The sequence below is a fragment of the Propithecus coquereli genome, unplaced genomic scaffold (assembly GCF_000956105.1).
Source record: "Propithecus coquereli isolate 6110/MARCELLA unplaced genomic scaffold, Pcoq_1.0 Scaffold794, whole genome shotgun sequence".
Taxonomy (NCBI): Eukaryota; Metazoa; Chordata; class Mammalia; order Primates; family Indriidae; genus Propithecus; species Propithecus coquereli.
In genome coordinates, this window is record NW_012154107.1 from 780,950 (window position 1) to 800,688 (window position 19,739).

A 19,739-nucleotide genomic window follows, 5' to 3' on the forward strand; every position below is an offset into this window, starting at 1 on the left:
TAATATAAAACATGAAATGGAATACAAGCTTTTTTTTAATGGTGAGGCTTTGTTTTTTATACAGCCCTGTAAATAAACATCCCATTACTGAAGTGCCCAATGTCATCTGAAGGGCGGCGCTCGAGGCGAGCTCCACAGGCTGCTGTGGTGTCGTAGCCACCCGTGGGGAGCAGCAGTCACGTGCCGGGAGTCCCGGCGCGGTCGCTCGGTAGTTGGCTGCAAGCTGACCCTCAGTATTTCTGTCTTAATAAATACAGTCATTCTCCTGAGGATGGGAAAAAGGAACAACTGATTGGTCCCTGATGTTATCTGGGAGACTTTTAAATGCTCTCTCTTCTTGGTTTTTCAGCCTGAGAGAAACTCTGGTAAGTTACATGGACACTAAAGAGAGCGAAACCCTTCCTGAAGTGGAGTGTCAGTTCCCGGAAGAGATCCTGCTCTCAAACTGTGTCTGCGTGTGGAAAATGGCTGCTGAACTGAAACGGGATCGACAGACGAGATAGAATCACATCCTCAGCACTGTCTTCGGGGAGACTCGGGGCAGAAGGCTCTTGCCCCACACCCCCGGCCCGGATCCCACCACGGCCCGCTGCCTTTGGGAGTGCTCGGGAGGAACGCCATTGGCCTAGCACGGAATTCAAGGCCAGGATGTGCCGTGTGAGCGACAGCTTCCCGAAAGCTGGGCTGCTTCCGAACCAAGTACGTGCTCCAAAACTTCCTCATCATATGAACGCTCTTCATTAGGAGGTGTCAATGAAGACTACATGAAATTGGAAATAAACCACCGTCGTTTACGCCCCAGGAGAGACAAAGAAGCTTCTCAGCCTCACACGCAGTAACGGCCTGTGTCCGGAACCTCCGGCCCTTCCTCGGCCACAGGTCCCTCCTCAGACTACTACGTAATTAGAAGGAGGGGAAAAACAGGGTCATTAATTTTGCTTTCATATTTTCTCTAATTTATTCTATACTCACGGAAAAGGATCTGGTTTTCTTCTTTCTTCCATGACCTTAAATTCTGAGTACTACACAAATATTTCTGGGTTTCCGGGAAGATGTGGAAAAGTGCCAGACTGTTTTGCCTTCTCACAAATACAAGAACAATCAGGGTGTTTTGTGAGTGCCTTAAGACCAAACTAACAAGATCTCACCAGACCCGCATGAGTCACTGCCACACCTCGGAGGGGGAGAGCCAAGAAGCCTGCATTGTGAGGAGCTCTGGGCCAGGCATCAGGGACACTTCTGGAGTCTTCGTTTCCTCACGTACAAAATGAAGGGAGTGGGTTGGTGGCCAAAGGTCCTTATAATTCTAATACTTCTAAATTATAAATGAACGTTGATTAATGTAAACTTGAATCAAAGGCCTGGTTTTGGCAACTCTGTGGGAAGTTTTTGATTGGCTAGCATTATGCCAAATAAACATGCAGTTTTAGTGTGATCTCAACTTCCCCAGGTATATAATTATCTAGGCCTTTGTTTGTGTCTCAGCCAAGGCACAAAAACTAAGACTCAGAGAGAGTACAAAACCAGTTAAATTTCTGAAAAAGGAGAAAGAAAATGGTCAAGTAGCCCTGATCTTGTGCTGATTTTCTCATTGTGTTATCTTTCTCCCCTCTCCCCGCCAAATCTGCTTTGATACTTATGACCTCCCTAGACTAATCCCTGTTCCTGGGTAGCTCAGTACCCACTTGCACTGAGATCAGAGTAGCAACTGTTTACAAGTTAGAGGCAATATTCTTAATATGCATTTAAAATGACTTAATGCCTCAATCAACTTGAAACTGGGCCCAAGGAGTGAAAGCTACAAAAATTCAAAATGCTTATCCAGGACACGGCCATGCACACCTTGAGCACCACTGGCAGGAGGTGCAGAAGGACCGCCGTTTCCATGACTTTGATACACGCGTCAGTGTTTGACGGAGTCAGGTAGCAACTCATTTCATACAAGATGCACTTGCATTTAGTAACCTGTGATTGTTTTATCATTCCGAACTATGCAAAGCCACTCCCCAGACATCTGCATCCTGGACTGCCTATTTAATAGACGTGGGGAGTTGGGGTGGGCTTGTTTTCATCTCTTCCACTTGTATTTGGAACTCCTTTAATACCTCAGAGCTGGCAGGAAGCTCACCCTGGCCATCGGGTGGCAGCTCACACCCAGTTTCTCACTGTGTCACACCTTAGCAGGTGGGAGTCAGGTGTCTGTCTCTTGCTATGAAAGCCTTTCCCCGTCCCCCTTTGGCCTGGGAATTTTTTCCCACTTTTGTTAAAGGTTTTTAATTAATATGTTTCATTTTGTATGTTATGCTTCAAAGCCTTAACTGTCATATCTAGCATTATGTTGTTTGTACAAAAATACACTGGCCTAGCACAGGCAAAGTATATTTTATTATACTTGTCATACCTGTTTTAATAAACTTGAGCTTTGCTGCTAAGGAGTCCTTGTGTTTGGAGGCAGAGCTTCTATTCATGGCACATAGACATCAGCTAAGCTTTTGGGAAGGGTTTCGGTTTTTTGTGGAAATGTTCTTGCAGAAGTATCCATGAAGTGGAAGGTTCAGGACAGAAAATGTACATTCTGGTTTAGAATATGAGACGGTAAACTTTTCCTCTGGACAGAAGGACAGCAGAACTGCGCATCCACGGTGGAGTTTAGCGCCACTCCCCGTGGCTGATCTCAGACTTACAAGCTGAGTGGAGTCCTGGAGTGAAGCAGTGCCGGGCCCCGCCCGAAATGACTTCACTAGACCCGGCAGAGCTGCAGCCAGCAGTGAGTAAGGACAGGAGCTAACTCCTGTCGATGCCCTGGGCTGTGGGATGGGAGGAGTTCCTCGAAACAGGAAATAAAGGTAGTGAGGGATTAGGTGGGCTGCAGGACGGCTCACTGTTATGTTTGAGTGGTAAAAATGCATTTTCTCTCCCAAAGAGGAAAGGTTCCTCCAGGAGAGAAACCTGTGGTCTGCAGCCACAGCTAGAAGAGACATGCTGGCCTACAAAGGAAGACGCACTTGGTCCTGCGCCAGACTCGCCTCCTCACCCCGCAGTGTCTGTCCCAGACCCCAGGTGGTAACTTGTTTCAATACCCACTTGCATCTAGGAAACTTAGTTGCCTCCTCTCCAACCCTCCCAACTCCTCTCCTGATTTCACTCACCCACATCCATTTCCCTGGACATCGCCCTATAGCACACTTCTTTTTCCTTTCAGCCCTATGTTGGCGGTGACTTACGTGAAAATCATAACAACTGATCACTGTATCCCCTTGAAGACACTATTGTGTGTGCAAATTACTTACCTTTCTTTAATGGTTACAAGATTTTGTCATCTGTTAACTGAGACAGCCATGAGCTATTTCAGTTATTCCCATGTGTTCAGGCAATTCCAACTTAAAAACAAACTTCCAGTGATAAACAATCATTGGGAAGAAAATGTCAGCTAAAAGGCCAGCTAAGTAGGTAGAGCTACCCACGTCCAGCCATGCACGTGCCAGCTAGTGCGCTAAAGGAGAACGTCCCTGATTTAGTAAGTGCTAAGTGTAACGTTGCTTATCAGCTGGGGAGGTGGATGGAGAAAACCTGAGTCCTTGGGCCGCATAACAATGGATCCGAGCCACGATTAGCATTTGTATTGCGTTCTGCACTTTCTTAATTCCCTCACCTCCATTCATTAAGCTGACACTCAAGCATTATGAATCCCGTTTCCGGCTGGAAAAAACAAGCACCAGGAAAGTGTTTTTCCCCAGGAGAGCAAATGCTGACAAAACTCACACCTCATCACCCTCTCTGTAGGGTATTCTGGGGACAGTCCTTTTGTGGGGGCGGGACCAGGTGGCCCGGGGCTCCTCGCGCCGGTCACTCATTCGGGCTCCTGCTGTCCCGGGGCCCCAGGCGACATCGCTCGCTTGGGCGACATGAGGCCAGACGCGTGCGTGTGTGACTACGCAGGGCCTCCGCGAGGCGGCCGCGAGTGCCCGAGGACCACGGCGGGCAGCCCGGCCGCTGGGAAGCGGCCCCTGGCGGCAGCGGCCACAGCGCCTCCATGACAACGAGGGCGGGCAGCGCCTGCGCAAAACGCTCCCGGAAGGGACGTTGCCGGAAGGGACGCGCCGGCTGAGGCATGGCTGAGAAGGCGGCGGGGCGGCCGCTGAAGGAAACCCTGTCGCTCTGGACACGGTAATGGGGTCGGGAGACGCGCAGGCGCCGGGGGCGGAGGCCACACGGCCTTTCGCGTACCCCTCGGCCTCGTAACGCCCCGGCTGTGGACTCGGAGCGGCCGGCGCCCGGCCCGCGGCCGCGCGGGCGAAAGGGCCGTCGGGAGTTGTAGTCCGCGGGGGCGGGCGCTGCTGTGGCCTCGCCGGCGAGTCCCTTGGCCTCCCCCGAAGGAGAGGGGCTAAGACCCGAGGGACGGGCTCTGTCGGAACCGGAGGACGCCGCGGCCGCAGGGGTGGAGCGGGAGAGCCTGGGGTGGGACCCTAGGCCCGGTTTGACCTTCCGTCCTCCTAGGGAGCAAGCCCGGCTGAAGGCCCGCGTCGTAGACCGGGACACCGAGGCGTGGCAGCGGGACCCCGCCTTCTCGGGCCTGCAGAGGGTCGGGGGCGTTGACGTGTCCTTCGTGAAAGGGGACAGTGTCAGCGCCTGTGCCTCCCTTGTGGTGCTCAGCTACCCTGAGCTCAAGGTAACCGGGAGGGATGCTGCGCTAGGGCCGGCCCCCCGGTGGGCGCGGGTTAGCCTCCGCTCCGAGATGGGCTCCAGGACAGGGGGCATTGCCAGGGCAGAGCCCCGCTGCTCGTTGTGCAGGATTTCATTAATAGGCTGGGGAGGCGTGGAGGGGGGAGAGAAGGCAAAACTAAGGGAATCGTGTGATTGTTAAGAATTGACTCAAGATCTTTACCTCCAAGTCCGCTCGTCGTCTTGGGTCTTGGGTTCCTCATCTCGGTGACCAGCAGCACCACACCCCCAGTTCCCCAGGCCAGAAATCTGTGTGTCTTCCTGGGCCCCTCCCGTCCCCTCAACGTCCAGTTGCACACTAGCTCCCTTTCTTCAGCGTCTTAAATGTCACTGAAATCTGTCCCCTTGGCAGCATCCTCTCAGCCCCCTTCCCTTCCTGTGCGGCCATCACCCCTCCTGTAGGTTCCTGAGCAGAATCTTCATGTGTGCCCAGGCTCAAGTGTTGCTCGGGCGGTCCCTTCTCGGCACTGGTGGCAGAGTGATTTTCCTAAAAAGCAAGTGTCACTGTGGTACCACACTTCAGTTCCCTTCCCTGACCTCACGGTAAATAAAGTTCACTCTTGTTGCCATGCCTTAAAAGCCCTTGGTGATCTGCCCCCTGCTTAATGTGGCGCTATGGGCTCAGCCGTCACCACCACCCTCGGCCCTTCCCACACCCTACAACCCACTTGGAATCCCTCAAACACGCCATGCTGTATTTGGCTGCCTGGCCCTTGCAGTGATGTTTCCTCTCCTGGAATGTTCTTTACCATCTTGTAGGCTCAGTTTAGACATTACTCTCTCCAGTAAGCCCCTGTCATCCCACCAGACCAGGAGTTGCCCCTCACACCCCCGTCTTCATCTGTTCAGGCTGCTGCAGCAAAGTGCCTTAGGCTGGGAAGCTTACAACAGAAATCTGTTTCTTATGGTTCTAGAGCTGGAAGTCTGAGGTCAGGGTGCCAGCATGGTCTGGTCCTGGTGAGGGCCCTCTGCCAGCGGGCACACTGCCAGCTTCTCACTGTGTCCTCGCATGGTGATAAAATCACCTCCCCAAAAGCCCCATCTCTTAATACCGTATAGGATATAATTTCAACATGAATTTGGGAGGATACAAACATTTAGACCCTCTAATAGCAACCTCTACTTCCTCTTTGTCACACTGGAATGGACTGGCCTCTCTCCCTCATCAGAATGTAAGCTCCATGATGGTAGAAACCGTGTCATTTGCCCACCAGTGGTAGCCTCGGCACCTAGCCCAATGCCTGGCACGTAGAAGACACTTGAATCTTTCTGAAATAGATCCGTGATTCTCTTAGAGTCGACAGCTCGGGAAGCCTTGGCTAAAGAAGCGTTTGACAAGGAAACCTTTGCTGATCCTCAGCTGTGGCGGTGGCTCCGCTCTCATTGCTCCTCTGCCTGCTCCCAAAGATGGCAGACATCTTCCTGCCTCCGCGGCTTTGTGCTTTACTTGGAAGGTCCCCTGCAGTCCACATTCGGCACAAATGTGTTGAGTGCCCGCTGTGTGCTAAGATCTGCGTGTCTGGTGGTCCCTGCCCTTAGAGGTCCCCTGGCCAGTGTGCAGGCTAGCGCTGGGGGCAGCACAGGCTCAGGAGCCGGACTGCTCACACGCGTGCCCCAGCTCTGCCACTCCCCATCCCACCACTCTTGGCTTCTGATTCCTCTTCCGTAACTCGAGGAGGATGATGGTATTGACACCCAGTTCACAGGGTGGGGGGATGAACGAGCGCATGCGTGGCAGCAGTGAGCACGGCATCCCCTTCTCCCTCCAGCTCTCCCTGGCTCCGAATCAATCACCCCTCGTCTGCGTCCCAGTCGTACTAAAGCGAGCTGTTGACAATTCTGTTTTTCCCACTGACTGTGGGTTCTCAGGGGTAGTAGGGTCATACCCCCAAGCAGAGTGCCTGCTACTTGGGTATTTAGTCGGCATTTGTTGTCCCAGGCAGTGAAAGCTTAGCCAAGGAAAGGATTTTGGAAGATCCTGGTCCATTTGTTCCCAAATGCCTGACCGTGGACCTGAAGAATCGGAATTGCCTGGAAGGGATTAGAAATACAGATTCCATGGGCAAATCCATAGAGACGGAAAGTAGATTGGTGGTCACCTAGGGCTAGGGGGTTGGATGAATGGGGAGTGACTGCTAGTGGGGACAAGGCTTATTTTTGGGGTAAGGACAACGTTCTAAAATTGGGTTATGGTGATAGTTGCGCAGCTCTGTAAATACAAAAACCACTGAATTATATACTTTATACAAGTGAATTTTGTAGTACGTAAATTAAATCTCAGGAAAGCTGTTAAAAAGAATACAGATTCCAGAGCCCCACCCCACTTATTAGGGGAAGAAAATCTCCAGAGTCCGGCGTGGGGGTCAGCTTTTTAAAACAAGCTTGCCTGTGATTGCGAAGCAAGGCTGGAGTGGGGCGCCACTGGTCCACCATCCACGTGGTCAAAAGCCCTTTGCTCAGCACCCCCGACAGTGACCGCCACACGGCATGGCCATGCCCTGGCTGGACCCTGAAGCACAGGCAGTTCGTTCTCCTCCATGGGGAGCTGAAACTTTCTCGTCTGTGATCCTACCCATCGATTCTGCCTTCAGGCAGCGAAACACGGAACAGATCCCCCCACCCTTCTACCTGCGCCCCCCACCACCCCGCTGTTGAAACAGCTCCGCACTCCCCTCCTCATCCGCTCCGTCCCGAAAGGCTGCAGTGGTTCCCATCCTTCACTTGTGGATGGCCCTCCGGTGGCGCCCTCGTTAGCAGGGTCGTCTTGACACCTGGCACCCAGAGGTGAACACAGTACCTCAAATTGGTTCAACCCAATTCAGTGGACCTGACGTTCACACATCATTTCTGTCGGTGCAACTGAAAACACCATTAGCTTTTTGGGGGGCGTGTGTCATTGGCTTATGTTGAAACTGTCAGATCTTCTCAGCGATCACCGGCCTTCCAGATTTGGCCCACACACTAATTGCATGATTGACTTTTCTTTTCCCAGATATTTTATTTGAAAATATACAAACATACCAAAAAATTGAAAAAAAAGTACATTGAAAACCTATATACTTCTACTTAGATTTAACTGTTGTGGACTTTGCCATATTCTGTGTGTAAGTGTGTGCGCTTACCGAACGATTTGAGAGCACATCCCGCAGTTGTGACAGCTCACCTCTGAATACATCAGCAGGCCTGTCCTGACAGTGACATTCTCCTGCGTAACTGCGACGTCATTATCACACCTGTGAAAAATCATAATCGCACAACGTCACCTGAACCCCATTACGTGTTCCCATCTCCCCGTGTTTCATCCTGCCAAGCCTACAGCTGAAATGGCCCCAGAAGCAGCGGTAGGCGTTCCCACAAGGGAGGGCCCCTTGTTGTCCCAAGAGGGGCCAATTGGGACCCCAAAGAGAGAAGCAGTGAATGCCAGGGCGTCAGTCCAAAGCATCTGCTAGGGGAACTTACATACCGAGGGGCTGCAGCGTGTCCCCGAGGCAGACAGCGAGAGAAAGGGATGTTCCACTCGGGTGTGTCCCTGCCAGGGGCTCAGGGTATGGAGTTTTATGAAGGTTTAAGGAATTGACTCAGGGCCGAGGCCCGTTGCTGTCAGTGCTTTGAGGCAACAACCTAGATACCGTTACCAGGCCTGGGACTGTTCAAGCCTGCTGGGCAAAACCTGCAGCCGGCCGGGTCTCGGAGCGGCCAAGGCACTCTGTGATTCTCAGCCACGACAAGGAAAGCAGCAGGAGCCGGGGGCTACACCCCGCGTGTCCCTATTATGTCTCTAGAAGCTGGTTTCCTTTTGTTTGGTGGCCTGCAGAGTTTTAACATTTACGTTACGTTCACCGTCGTGACATAAACATGGTCGCTGTAGGATTTCTATTCAGTATGTCTGTTTTATTCACTCTTGTTCCCCACTAAGATTCCTCTTGAGTTGACGGTTCCGATCAGTTTCTCCAGGCATGCAGTGGCTCCTTCTTTTGTTCCGGGAGCGCTGCCCGAACCCTGCCTTAGAACGCTGGCGCTGCGCAGCTTCTTTGCGTCATGTGTCCGCCGTGTCTCTTCTGCCTGCCTGCTTTCTCCATCGCTTTTAACCTTTCTTTACATTTCATTTTTCTCTCCTCAGCGGCTCTTACTGTACTTTCAGTCTGAATCGTCCCTCCTTGGTCACTTTGTACCATGGTCTGCATTTCTGGGATGGTCCTGATCAGAACCCGCCACGCCCTGCTGTCGCCTGTGCTGCCCAGCATGCTGTCCGAGCAGCTCTGCGGCTGGGCCGCGTCCCTCCCCACGGAGGTGCACGCCACTGTGGTAGCTCGTCCCCTCCCACACCACGGGCAGAGGTTATGGGGCGGGGGTTCTCCTCTCTCTTGATCTCTCTGGTTTTTGGAACTTGTGCAGAGGTTTGGACACACACAGCCACCATCATCCTATGGGAACTCAGGCCACACTTGAACTCCACCCGTGTCCCTGCGAAAAGTCGCCTTTCACAGGGGCTTCAGCGGCGCAGCCTGCCGAGTTCACTGTAATCCCAAATTCTCTTTTCTGTTCTGGGACTGGACCCTCCCCACTTTGGGTCATTGATAAGTTCCCTGTGCGCTACTGATGACAGTGTTGAAAGGACAAGCTCCAGCCCTCCATGCTAGCACAGAGTCATCAGTTCTCTGAGGTATATTTAATTATTGCCCCAGTCTCGGAGGGAAGCGAAGTTGTGATTTGGAAGCTATACCCGAGAGATCCGGGGGCCTCAGTAGCAGACGCGGGCAGGCGGCGGCTGCGCAGAAGGTGTGCTTGGGGGCAGGTGCGGGTCCACGTTCCGGCCGGGGCGACTGCAACGAAACGCAGGTCGGGAGACTCGGGCCTGCCGCGTTGCACTCTAAGCGGACCCGTTTTAATGTCCTAATCAGGTATTAACAGGGCTGCCCTCTTCCATGCTGTGTGTTAGGTTCTTTTTAGTTTGAGAAATAATTTCTTGGTCAGAGAAACCCTAAGAAAGGGAGCTGCACTTTGCAAAGCTCTCTGGGCTGTCCCCAGCAATTCTGGCAAGCTCTGGGCCATGCAGGCCCCTGACTCTAGCCTCCCCCTGCAGACCCTGCGCTGCCTCTCCCTGGAGCCCTCAGGCCTCCACGCCGCCTCCAGCTCGCAGAGGCCTTTGAGTCCCCCCTGCCACCCTGGGCGCCACCAAGCCACGGCACCCTCCGCTTCCTCTCTGGGAGTATTTGCAGCCTTAGGGTTCCGTTCAGACTCTGCTGTCCACCGGGACCCCTGTTCTCCTTCAGACTGTCTCACTCTGAGATCACACCTGTGCTGTTCCTGAGTTATTTGAAATCTCTTCATGAAGCCAGTGTCGCCTGCCTTGTTCTGGCAACCTCTTTGAACACATGGCCTCTCCCCCAGGGCCCTGCATAGTGTAAATACGATACTGGCTCTGCACACCGCAGTTTGTGCACCTGCTTTCCTGCATCTGTCTTCTTCGAGCCTCCAACAGCCCACGGAGGTGCGGGGCAGGGTAGGTGTCAGCTTTAATTTACACAGGGGGAGACTCGAGGCGGGCGAGGGGCAGGCGGGCTGAGGCTGGCCGCCAACCTTGGCCGAGTTCCGGAGAGAGACACAGACCCAGGGCTCCTCCTACAGACCAGGTCCTGGGGGGCTCCTTCGAAATGACGTCGAGTTGAATTCCCAGCACCGATTTGCAGGGCACGTCCCCTAGTCCTTCCTTTCCAACCCATCATCTTGTGCTTTCCACCCGGTCGCGGGGCAGTGCGGGGAGGGAGGGTTGCGGGCGTGGAAGGATGAAAGGAGTGGTGGGCTGCAGGGTGGGGGAGGGGCAGGTGGCGGGGTCACGCCCGCCCGCTGACCGGTGTGCCCTGTGGCAGGTGGTGTACGAGGAGAGCCGCATGGTCAGCCTGACGGCCCCCTACGTGTCAGGCTTCTTGGCCTTCCGAGAGGTGCCCTTCCTGGTGGATGCCGTGCGGCGGCTGCAGGCGAAGGAGCCGGGCCTCGCGCCCCAGGCAGGTGCCTCGGTCCTAGGGCAGGAGGAAGGCTTCCCCTGGGGGGACGGCCCCCTGCAGGCTGCTGCCGCCACCCGTAGCAGGGAGAGACCCCGTGAGCTTTCTGGAGGAGAGGAACGAGATTTTCTCCTAGAAAGCTGGATGCCAGAAGCGGCAGTCCCCACTTTCTGCCCCAGGGACAGCCCCGGACTAAGGGCCGCGGGGCAGCTCAGCTGACCCTGTGACTCTCCCCGTGGCTCCGCAGGTCATTCTCGTGGATGGAAACGGGGTGCTCCACCACCAAGGTAATTCTGCTCCTGAAAGAGAGGGTCAGGGAGGGCACCTCTGACGGCCCCTACGCCAGCTGGCACCCACAGCCCCTTTCTTGGCTCATTTTCTCGGTCGGGACACATGATTTTCCACCCAGGAAATGAGGCCCCCCCTTCTTCACCTTGCTCCTGCCCGCCCCCTGCCTGCCCCGCAGTGCCCTACCCTGGCCCAGGTACCGCCGTCCAGTTTAGACCCAACCATCCGAGATGTCACAGGATCTGAGCTCAGAGTAGCCTTCCCCGAGGCTGCCCGCCCTGCACCTGCCAGCCAGGTCCTCATCCGAAACCACACGGCAGCGCCCGTTCCCCCGCCGATACCGGGGACCGGCGGCCCAGGGAGCAGTGCTGGGGGAGCTGGGCCCTTCTACCCTCAGATACAAACGTGAGGGCGGCGCAGCCGCAGCCGCACGCAAGGCCTGCCTGGCAGCTGTCCCCAGAGCCCTGGGGGTCCAGAGCCAAAGGGTGGCCACATGCCTGCCTGGACGCGGCGCCAGGACTCTGGCTGCTGCAGTGCGGGCCACCAGGCAGGAGGCCCAGATGTGGAGGGGCCAGATGCAGAGGCCAGATGGCAGCTGATAAGGGGAGAGGAAGTGGAGCCCAGAAAACGAGGAGAAACGGGGCAAGGTGTCTTGAGCAATTGCACCAGTGAGGCAGCCAACCGCGACAGGTGGAGGGCCCGCCCAGCCTCACACCCGGGAAATCGGGGCAGAAAGGCCTCCTCTCCGGGTAGCCTGGTCGTGGGTCTGGTCTCCCCAGCCCTCTGCCCGTCCACAGCCCTCTGCTCACTTGGGCAAGTTCTCGGTGAGATTCTGGTTTGTCTGACCCTCACATCTCCAGGCTGCAGGGCTCACGCGCCCCAGCCACACCCTCTATTCCCCGGCAGGCTTCGGGGTGGCCTGTCACCTTGGCGTCCTTACGGGTCTGCCCTGCATTGGGGTGGCCAAGAAACTTCTGCACGTGGACGGGCTGGAGAACAACACCCTGCACAAGGAGAAGGTAAACAGGAGCCCAGGGCCCGGGCACGGGCACACCTCGGGTGTGGCCTGGCCTGCGCACGCCGTCCCTGGATCCCGGCCTGGCGTAAGGGAAGAGCCGCTCTCCTCTGGGGCTGCCCTGCTTTCCTCGCTGTGTCCCGTGGGTGGTGCTGGGACTCCCCGATCTCCCTCCTGCCTCGTGGGTGTGCTCGCCTCTCATTCCTTCACCTCTGCTGCTGTGGCGCCCCAAGTAGCTCCTAGGGACGGGATGGGCTTCCAAGCTGTCCCAGGGGTGCTTGGTGCTTTTCCCACCTCTGTCCCAGCCCAGCCACCTGTCCCCTCCCCTGGACACTCAGGTGCTCGTGGTCTCCAGGCCCTGCCCCTATGCCACACACCACAGCCCGCCCAGAGCTGCCGCCAGCACCCTTCCTCCCTACCTTCGCCCACGTCTCCCTCCTCCGGGTCCCTGAGGCTGGCACTGGGAGTGTGACACCCCCTCTGGTGGGAGCCAGTGACATACCTGGCTCTCCTGCGGGATGGCATGTTCCGAGAGCAAAGACCGCGTCCCTTGTTTCTCTGGGCTCTTGAGTTCCTGCATGGAGCATTTGCTCAATGAGTCTGTTGAGTTGACAGGGACCCGAGGTCCGCTCAGTGGGCCAACCCACCCCTCAAAATAATGGCTTTTTGAGTTGAATCAAATATGCCCAAAGCAGAAAGCAGCAGGAAGTAAGGGCCTCAGGGCTAGTCGTGGCCCACTGGGCAGCGGGTGAGTCCTGTGTTTCTACCAGTCTGGCACCTCTGCCTGCCAGCACTGTGGCCCTGGGCCTTTCCTCAGCCCCTGTTGTCAGGGTTGGACAAGGCCTGTGGGCAGTGCCCTGACACAGGCCCAACCGCGCCACAGCCTGCGTGCTCAGTGCTGTCTCAGGCTCGCGGCGGTGCCCGGCTGAGGCTCACGTGTGAGATCAGGCCCTTCCCTTCCCTGGCCTGGCAGCTGCTGTTGCAATAATAGCCAGGCTCGCCTCCAGCCCTTCACCAAGAAAAGACCTGCTTTTCCAAGTGTTTTTCCCCGTTTTCCAGATCCAGCTCCTGCAGGCTGGAGGAGACACATTCCCTCTGACAGGAAGCTCTGGGACCGTCCTGGGAATGGTGCGTGGCCCGGGCCCTGTGCCCCAGCAAGGGCCTGTGTCAGAGGGGCAGGGTGGCCTGGGCAGGGGCTCCTTCACACACGCATGCACGTGTGCACACAGACATGCATGCGCTCACTCGTGCCCAAACCGGATGGTGTTCATCTCTCCATCTTCCGGCCACAATGGCCCTGGGATGTGATGTGTGCACTTGTTTCCTCCCCACCCGCTGTGGTGTGGGGCTGCCCTGTCCCCGGAGAGCAGGAAAGCTCCCTGAGAGCACCCCATACCTCCAGGCTCCCTCCTGCTGCCCGGGACGTTTTGTCAGAGCCCAGCCACGGAGGCCGGTCCTGACCCCGTCCCAGTGGCCAGTGCATAGGACTGTCCTCGCCTTCCTTGTCGCAGGCCCTGAGGAGCCACGACCACAGCACCAAGCCCCTCTATATCTCTGTGGGCCACAAGATGGGCCTGGAGACGGCCGTGCGCCTCACCCACCGCTGCTGCAGGTTCCGGATCCCCGAGCCCGTGCGCCAGGTGGGTGGGTGGCCACGGGATGTGGCGGGGGGGACATGCTCCTTTGCGCCCCACCATCTGCCCTTCAGGAGCTCCCCATCAGCTCACCTGGGGTCAGAGCGCAGTGACATGAGGACAGGATCCCAGGCAAGGGCAGGTCCACAGCACCTTGCTGGAGAGCCCTGCCGGCCCTGCGGGGTCCTGGAGGCAGGAGAGTGGACCCGAAGATACGGAGCTCCCGGGAGGTCATCTGCTGTGCCGCGCACTCAGCCTCTCTGAGCCTCCCGTGCCCAGATACCAGGGTCGCCTGAGAATCATTTGGTATCAGCCCGGGGTCCCAGAGTCCCCAGGCAGCCCCTCAGGGCCTGGAGGGAGGAGGCCCTTGCAGGACCGCTGCACTGGCACCCGAGACACCGGTCGGGGGACTTAGGGGTGTGGCCACACTGGGCACCCAGCACCTTAACTGGTTCTCTGGGATGCAGGGGTCAGAGCTCTGCGAACCTGTCAGCTCGGCCGAGAAAGAACTCAGCCTTTGTGTCGAGAGACACAGCGGGGTGCAAGATGCCCACCGCTGGCCTTGGCGCGCTCAGCCTTGACCAGGGGCCCCCGTGGCCTCCTGCTTCCCCGTCTATCCCACTCCTTGCCCCACAGCCTGCGCCGGGGCGGCCACCCAGCAGAGAGGCAGGGCTTGCGGCGCAGTGGAAATGTCCCCCCGCCCCCCGCCACTCCCACCTCCTGGGCCTTGGGCCTTGGGCCTCCGGCTGCAGCGTGCGGCGCGGCCTCCAGGGGGCAGCAGCAGCCCGCACACCTCCGTGGCACTCGGCCTCGGTGTCTCCCCATCCCGGGCATCACTGGGTGGTAGGTGCCTGGGCTCCCAAGCCTGGGAGCCATGTCCCCTTTCCCCGGGAGGCCTTTCCTCTCCCTTTCCAACCCAGCCGTGTGGCCCGAGAGAAAACCCAAGAAACCCCCCCAAACCTGCAGCCCCGGGAACTCTAGGTTGCACTGCCGCAGACCTGCCGGGTGCGGTGCCACCGGCCTCTGTCCCTCTCCACCTCGATTTGCCCGACGGGTACAGTGGCCCTTGTCCTTGCAGGGGAGGGAACAGCTGGCCTGTAAAGTACCTTGAGCACCTAGAAATGGGGCAAGGGTTTTGTGCTCAGCACCGCGAAGAGCTGGCCAAATCCTGGTCCGCAGCCCGGAGAAAGAAGAGCCAGCAGTGGATGGGACGTGCCGCCCACCCTGCACGTGGGAGCCCGCAGTCTCCGCGCTGCTGGGAGGGCGACGGTCCTGTCCATTAGGGCGGCTCAGGCTCGTGGCCGATTTTCTTCCCGGGCCCGCTCGCCTCTTAACAGTTTTCCCTCCTGACTCTGCCTCCAGAAGTTCCTGGGAGAGCAGGCGCGGTGGGGTCACATCTGCTCTCTCCTGTCATCGTGTCTGGGCCCTTCCTCTGCTGCTCTGGCGCAGCCCCTTGGAGACAGCGCCCTCCTGCCGTCCAGGCTGGGCTGCTGCAGGGGAGGATGGGAAGGGCCAGCTGTCCCCTGTGGGTACCTGCCCACCGGCCCCTCCCTGTGAACCGAAGCCAGAGCAGTCTGAGGGATTAGCTGTTGCTGTCAGCCATGTGGCCCTGAAGCTAATCTAAGCCCTTCTGAGCTTGGATCAGGGGCTTCCCACTGAGACCTGTTCCAGGGCCCGCCCTGCTGGGATCTGCCCCGGTCCCTGCCTGCAGCCCACGGGCCCTCTTTATTCTGGTGATCTGGGAGACGGGACAGGGGTCACCACTGGTACTAGTCGGGGAGACAGGACAGACTGGCTGGGCTGAGAGTCCTTGGAGAAGAGGGTTTAGCAGGGAAACCTTTGGCTGAAGCAAAACCTACAGGGAAGCACAAGCTATAACCCAGTGAAAGCCAAGCAGCTCCAGCTGACACCGGGAGGAGACCCAGGACCCCACCCTCAGCCGATCCGCTCGCAGCTACTCGGGCCCCTCGGGGACTGCCAGTTTGGAAACTGCTGTTGCAGGGCCTTGACCCCAAGGTTCTGGCAGCCCTGTCACCCACACACCAATAGGCCACTGCCCCGATCCCCAGAAAGCGGCGTCTGTGTGGCACGTGCGCCCCAGGTGGGCTCTCCGCGGAGGGAATGAGGTCGCCTGTGCCGGGCTGTTCTGGCAGGGGAGGGCGGTCCAAAGGCCAGCTCAGGACCCATCACCACTGCCATCTCTTCAGGCCGACATCCGCTCCCGAGAGTACATCCGCAGGACCCTGGAGCCCCCGGGGCCGTCCGCACTCGGACAGGAGAGGTGAGCGCCTGGAGAGGCTGGGGCAGTTGCGTGAAGGAGGTGTCTGCAGACACCCAGGTGGGGGGCACAGGAGAGGTCCTCAAAGCGGGAGGGGAGAGTGGTGGGGACCCCGAGTCTATCAGAAGCTGGTCCAGAAACACCATGCCTCCCCCTCAGAGCCCTCAGACCATGGCTGGCTGGCCCCAGCCTTTCTCAGCCCATTAACCCGTAAGGCGCCGAGGCCCAGGCTCTGCAGGAAGGGCATGGCCCCTGGGGTCAGACACGACCCAGCCGTGCACAAGCCGGTGCTGTCTGCACTCTCCGAGGCTCGATGTCCTCACCCCCAAGGCAGGTGTGCTCATTTCTCTCCTATTGGTTCCTGTGAGCAGAGCGAGGCTGTGCGGGCACAGGCCATCTCAGCTAACGACGCAAGGCCCTGTTTTAAACACGTTGCACAGATTGTTCGATCCTTTTAGCGGCCTTGCTGTGAGACTGATCCCATCTTACAGATGAATAAACTGAGGCACAGAGCGTTGATAAGCAGCAGAGCGGGTTTCAGCCGGCAGTGTGGATTCCAGGCCTTACATTTGAGCTTCCGCGCCAAGCGGCCACTCCGTATCCCTGAGTGGAGGTTGCCAGACGCCCCAGGCCTGGGATCTGCCCACCCCTCCTGCTGAGCTACTCCTGAGCTGCTCTTTCTTTGTGCTCATTTTCCTGTCCCTAGGCTTTCCTAAGCTGCTTTCAGAACTGAGGGAGCAGCGGCAGGGACCGCTGAGTTCTCCCAGGGTTGAGAGCTGCCCAGCTCGGCCTTCACATCCTGCCTGGGCCCATAGCAGGCCCTGGGGACCGAGATCTGCCCCAGCTTCCAGGGACCACCTGGGGAGCAAGGGGGAGTTCGGGCTGGAGCTGGCATTTGACGCTGTTCCTTTCTCAATGTGACCAGGAGGCAGAAAGCACAGAGGCCAAAGGCCTGCCCCAAGGGAGGCTCAGGAGAGCCCACCAGTGAGGCCCGGCCTCCAGCGGACGGCAGCCAAGGCCCCGGGACAGACCTGACAGGCCCAAAGCCAGGCTCTGAGGACCAGCAGGGCAAGGCTGGCCGTCGAGTGGAGCTGGGCACCATGAAGATGCAAAGGCCACCAGCCACCCAACTCCGGTCTCAGGACCGTGACCACCCCCAGGGGCTGGTCTCTAGGGACTTTGGGGAACCTCCCCTCACAGCTGCAGGTGGAGCGCCCAGTCCCTGAAGACACGCTGCACCACTCGCGGGGGTGTAGCAGGCACAGCCTCGCTCGGGGTGGGTTGGAGGTGACCATCCCTCCCTGCTCTGGCAACAGCTGGTGATGCATGGTCAGGGTGCCTTGGCAGAGGACAGACCCCACAGCCCAGTGCCAGACCTGACAGCGCATGAGACTGCCTTCCTGGAGCCCGGGAAGAGGCTTCGGGGCCGTCAGCCTGGACAAGCACTGCAGCTGCTGCTCCGCCCGCCCCTTTGAACACAGGGGTCTCTGCTTGCTCGTTTCTTTTGTTTTCCAGGGTGCGTTTGTAAACCAGGCCCCAGCGCAGCCATGCTGAGCCTCGTCTGCCCTGCCTGTCCTGGGAGGGGTCCGAGCTGGGGTGGCCCGGCCTGGTACCCGCCTGCTTCCTGTCGTGCAGCCACGCAGCCTGGGAGGATGGGGAGGGGAGCCTCATCTTGGCCAAGGGAGGGACGAGGGTCAGGGACACACAGGGCAGGGTGCTGTGTCCCCTCTCCCCACTGCTTTGGCCCTAAAGCCCCTTTGTAGGGCTGGACTGCAGGGGCAGAGGTGCAGAAGAGGCCCAGCCTATGTAGCTGCCCTCGCTTGATGGTGCAGCCTCTGTTCTAGAAGTTTCTGCAGGAAGTGGGCCCACTCCAGGACAAGTGGGGCTGTGGGTGCAGAGCCCAGGGGACCTCTCCTCATGGCAGAGCAGGCGAGGGAGGAGGCGAGAGGCCTGTTGGGGCTGGCTGGGCGAGCAGGTACCATCAGGCTCTGCGAGCTCCTTGGGTGCTCACTGGGGAGAGCAGGTTCCAGCACGTTCCACAGGTGCCTCCTCAAGGGGAGTCTTTGGGCAAGAGGACTGGCCCAGGTCCCACCTCCCGTCGATGATGCGCTTTGTCCTCCTGCACACCTGTGCACCCCTCCCACGCCTGCTTTCACTCCCCATCCTGTGACTGAGACACCCCCTGTGCTTGTCGCAGCTGTGGGTGCACAGTGAGCCCCCACCCAGGAGAGCTCTTAGGGACACACCTAAGGTCGCCACAGTGTGGGGCTGGGTTTGGGCACGAGGGCAGCAGGAACTGGCTGGGTCATTTTGGGCTGCTGTTTATCCTCACCGTGTCCAGACCCACATGACCTTTTTGCAGTGTGAGGACATGAGTGTCACCCCAGCACGGTGGCTCAGGCCCTTGTGCCTCCGGGGCCAATGGCCAAAGGATGGAGCCATACTCATCAGTCCTGGGCACTCAGGCCTTTCTTTGGGGTCTAACTTTCTTTAAGACCCATGCCCAGTGGACCAAGGGGTCCCTTGGAAGGGGGAGCTCTGCCCTGCCCCACTCCAAAGCAGCAGCAGCTGGGGTGGGGGGAGATGGCCCCAGCTCTGTCTTCCCACTCACAGCAGACAGGAAGGGCCTTGTGACAGTCCCCGTGGGCCAGTCAGGGGGCATCCCCAGAAAGACTCCCAGGTGGGGGAAGTGTGGAGGGGACAGCAGGTGAGGCCGGCTGTGTGGGCCACGGTTGTCCTGCTTCTGGGTCAAGGTGGAGGGAGCTGTCAATGACAGAGGCAGAGGAGACCCCGGCCACGTGCCCAGGGGACTGCCGTGCGTGGGGCCCACACCGGTCTCGGTGTGACTATTTGCAGCAAGCACTGAGGCCCTCTTGGGGGAGGCCCAGGGCAGCATCTGATGAGACTGAGCACTGTGGCCATTCCTCGCCCAGAGCCTGTTTTCTTGCTGGGGGTGTAGACACCTACTGCAGCAGGTTTGGGGGGATTGAGCGTGAGAATCCGTGTAAAGTCTCTTGCCCGGCAGCGGATGCCCAGTTATCCCAGTAAATCCAGCCTGGGTGGGGGGAGTCCAGCGCCTGTCTGGTGGTCAGAGGGGCACAGGTCACCTGGATTTGCCTCCTGGCTGGGCTCCCCCAAATCCTGTCTGGGATGTGAGAGAGAACAGGGCCACAGCGGAAGCCCCCAGAGCTGTGCCCCTAAGACCTCTGGATGTTGCCAGCACGGGCAGGGCTCTTCCGGGGGTAGCACCAGCTGGGCACAGCTGTGGCCCTGGAGTGCACTACCCGGGTAGGGAGCAGGGAACCTGTGGTCCCGCGCCAGGACCCACGAGCCCAGGGCTTAGGCACACCTCTCCCCACACTGGTCCCCAGGCCCACTGAGGCACAGGTGGGACAGGCGCGTGATCTGTAGGGAGGTTCCCAGGCAGGGGGCAGAGGGAGCCAGTGCTGAGTTCTGGTGGCAGTGTGGCCTTGCCCCCGAGCAGAGCGCAGGGCTGGCGGTTGGGATCCACTGGGTCTGAGCGTCTGACTGCACGTGGCCCCGCAGTGCCCAGACTGCTGCCCGCCTCCCCCAGGGTGCTCACAGGAAAGGGAAATGCGGCCCCTAACCAGGGGCCCCAGGCGGCTGCTGCCACATTCCACCCACCTGCTGAGTCAGAGGGCTCGGCTGCCCCAGACACACCCGAGCCTGGTGCCCAGGGCCCGTGCTAAGGGGGGCTTAGCTCCAGCCTGCCGCCCACCCCCTCCACACTCCCTGGCATTCCCACAGAAGCCAGGCTGGGGGGTTCACAGCTGGCTCTA

The 19,739-nt window shown here is 58.4% G+C and overlaps 1 protein-coding gene across 1 annotated transcript; it reads left to right on the plus strand.

The window, feature by feature from the left end:
• Window positions 1-4,111: 4,111 nt before the first annotated feature.
• On the plus strand, window positions 4,112-17,165 carry ENDOV (endonuclease V). Its single transcript, XM_012663076.1, has 10 exons — window positions 4,112-4,167; window positions 4,498-4,669; window positions 10,593-10,727; window positions 10,972-11,011; window positions 11,919-12,031; window positions 13,087-13,155; window positions 13,539-13,667; window positions 15,869-15,925; window positions 15,992-15,999; window positions 16,865-17,165. Exons 1-10 carry the CDS (start codon window positions 4,112-4,114, stop codon window positions 17,163-17,165), a joined length of 1,080 nt encoding a protein of 359 aa, XP_012518530.1.
• Window positions 17,166-19,739: the final 2,574 nt, after the last annotated feature.

Coding starts and splice junctions, on each gene's coding strand:
- ENDOV (XM_012663076.1), top strand. CDS start 4,112: ATGGCTGAGAAGGCGGCGGGGCGGCCGCTGAAGGAAACCCTGTCGCTC. Junction 12,032..13,086: donor ACACCCTGCACAAGGAGAAG/GTAAACAGGAGC, acceptor CCCGTTTTCCAG/ATCCAGCTCCTGCAGGCTGG. Junction 13,668..15,868: donor TCCCCGAGCCCGTGCGCCAG/GTGGGTGGGTGG, acceptor CCATCTCTTCAG/GCCGACATCCGCTCCCGAGA.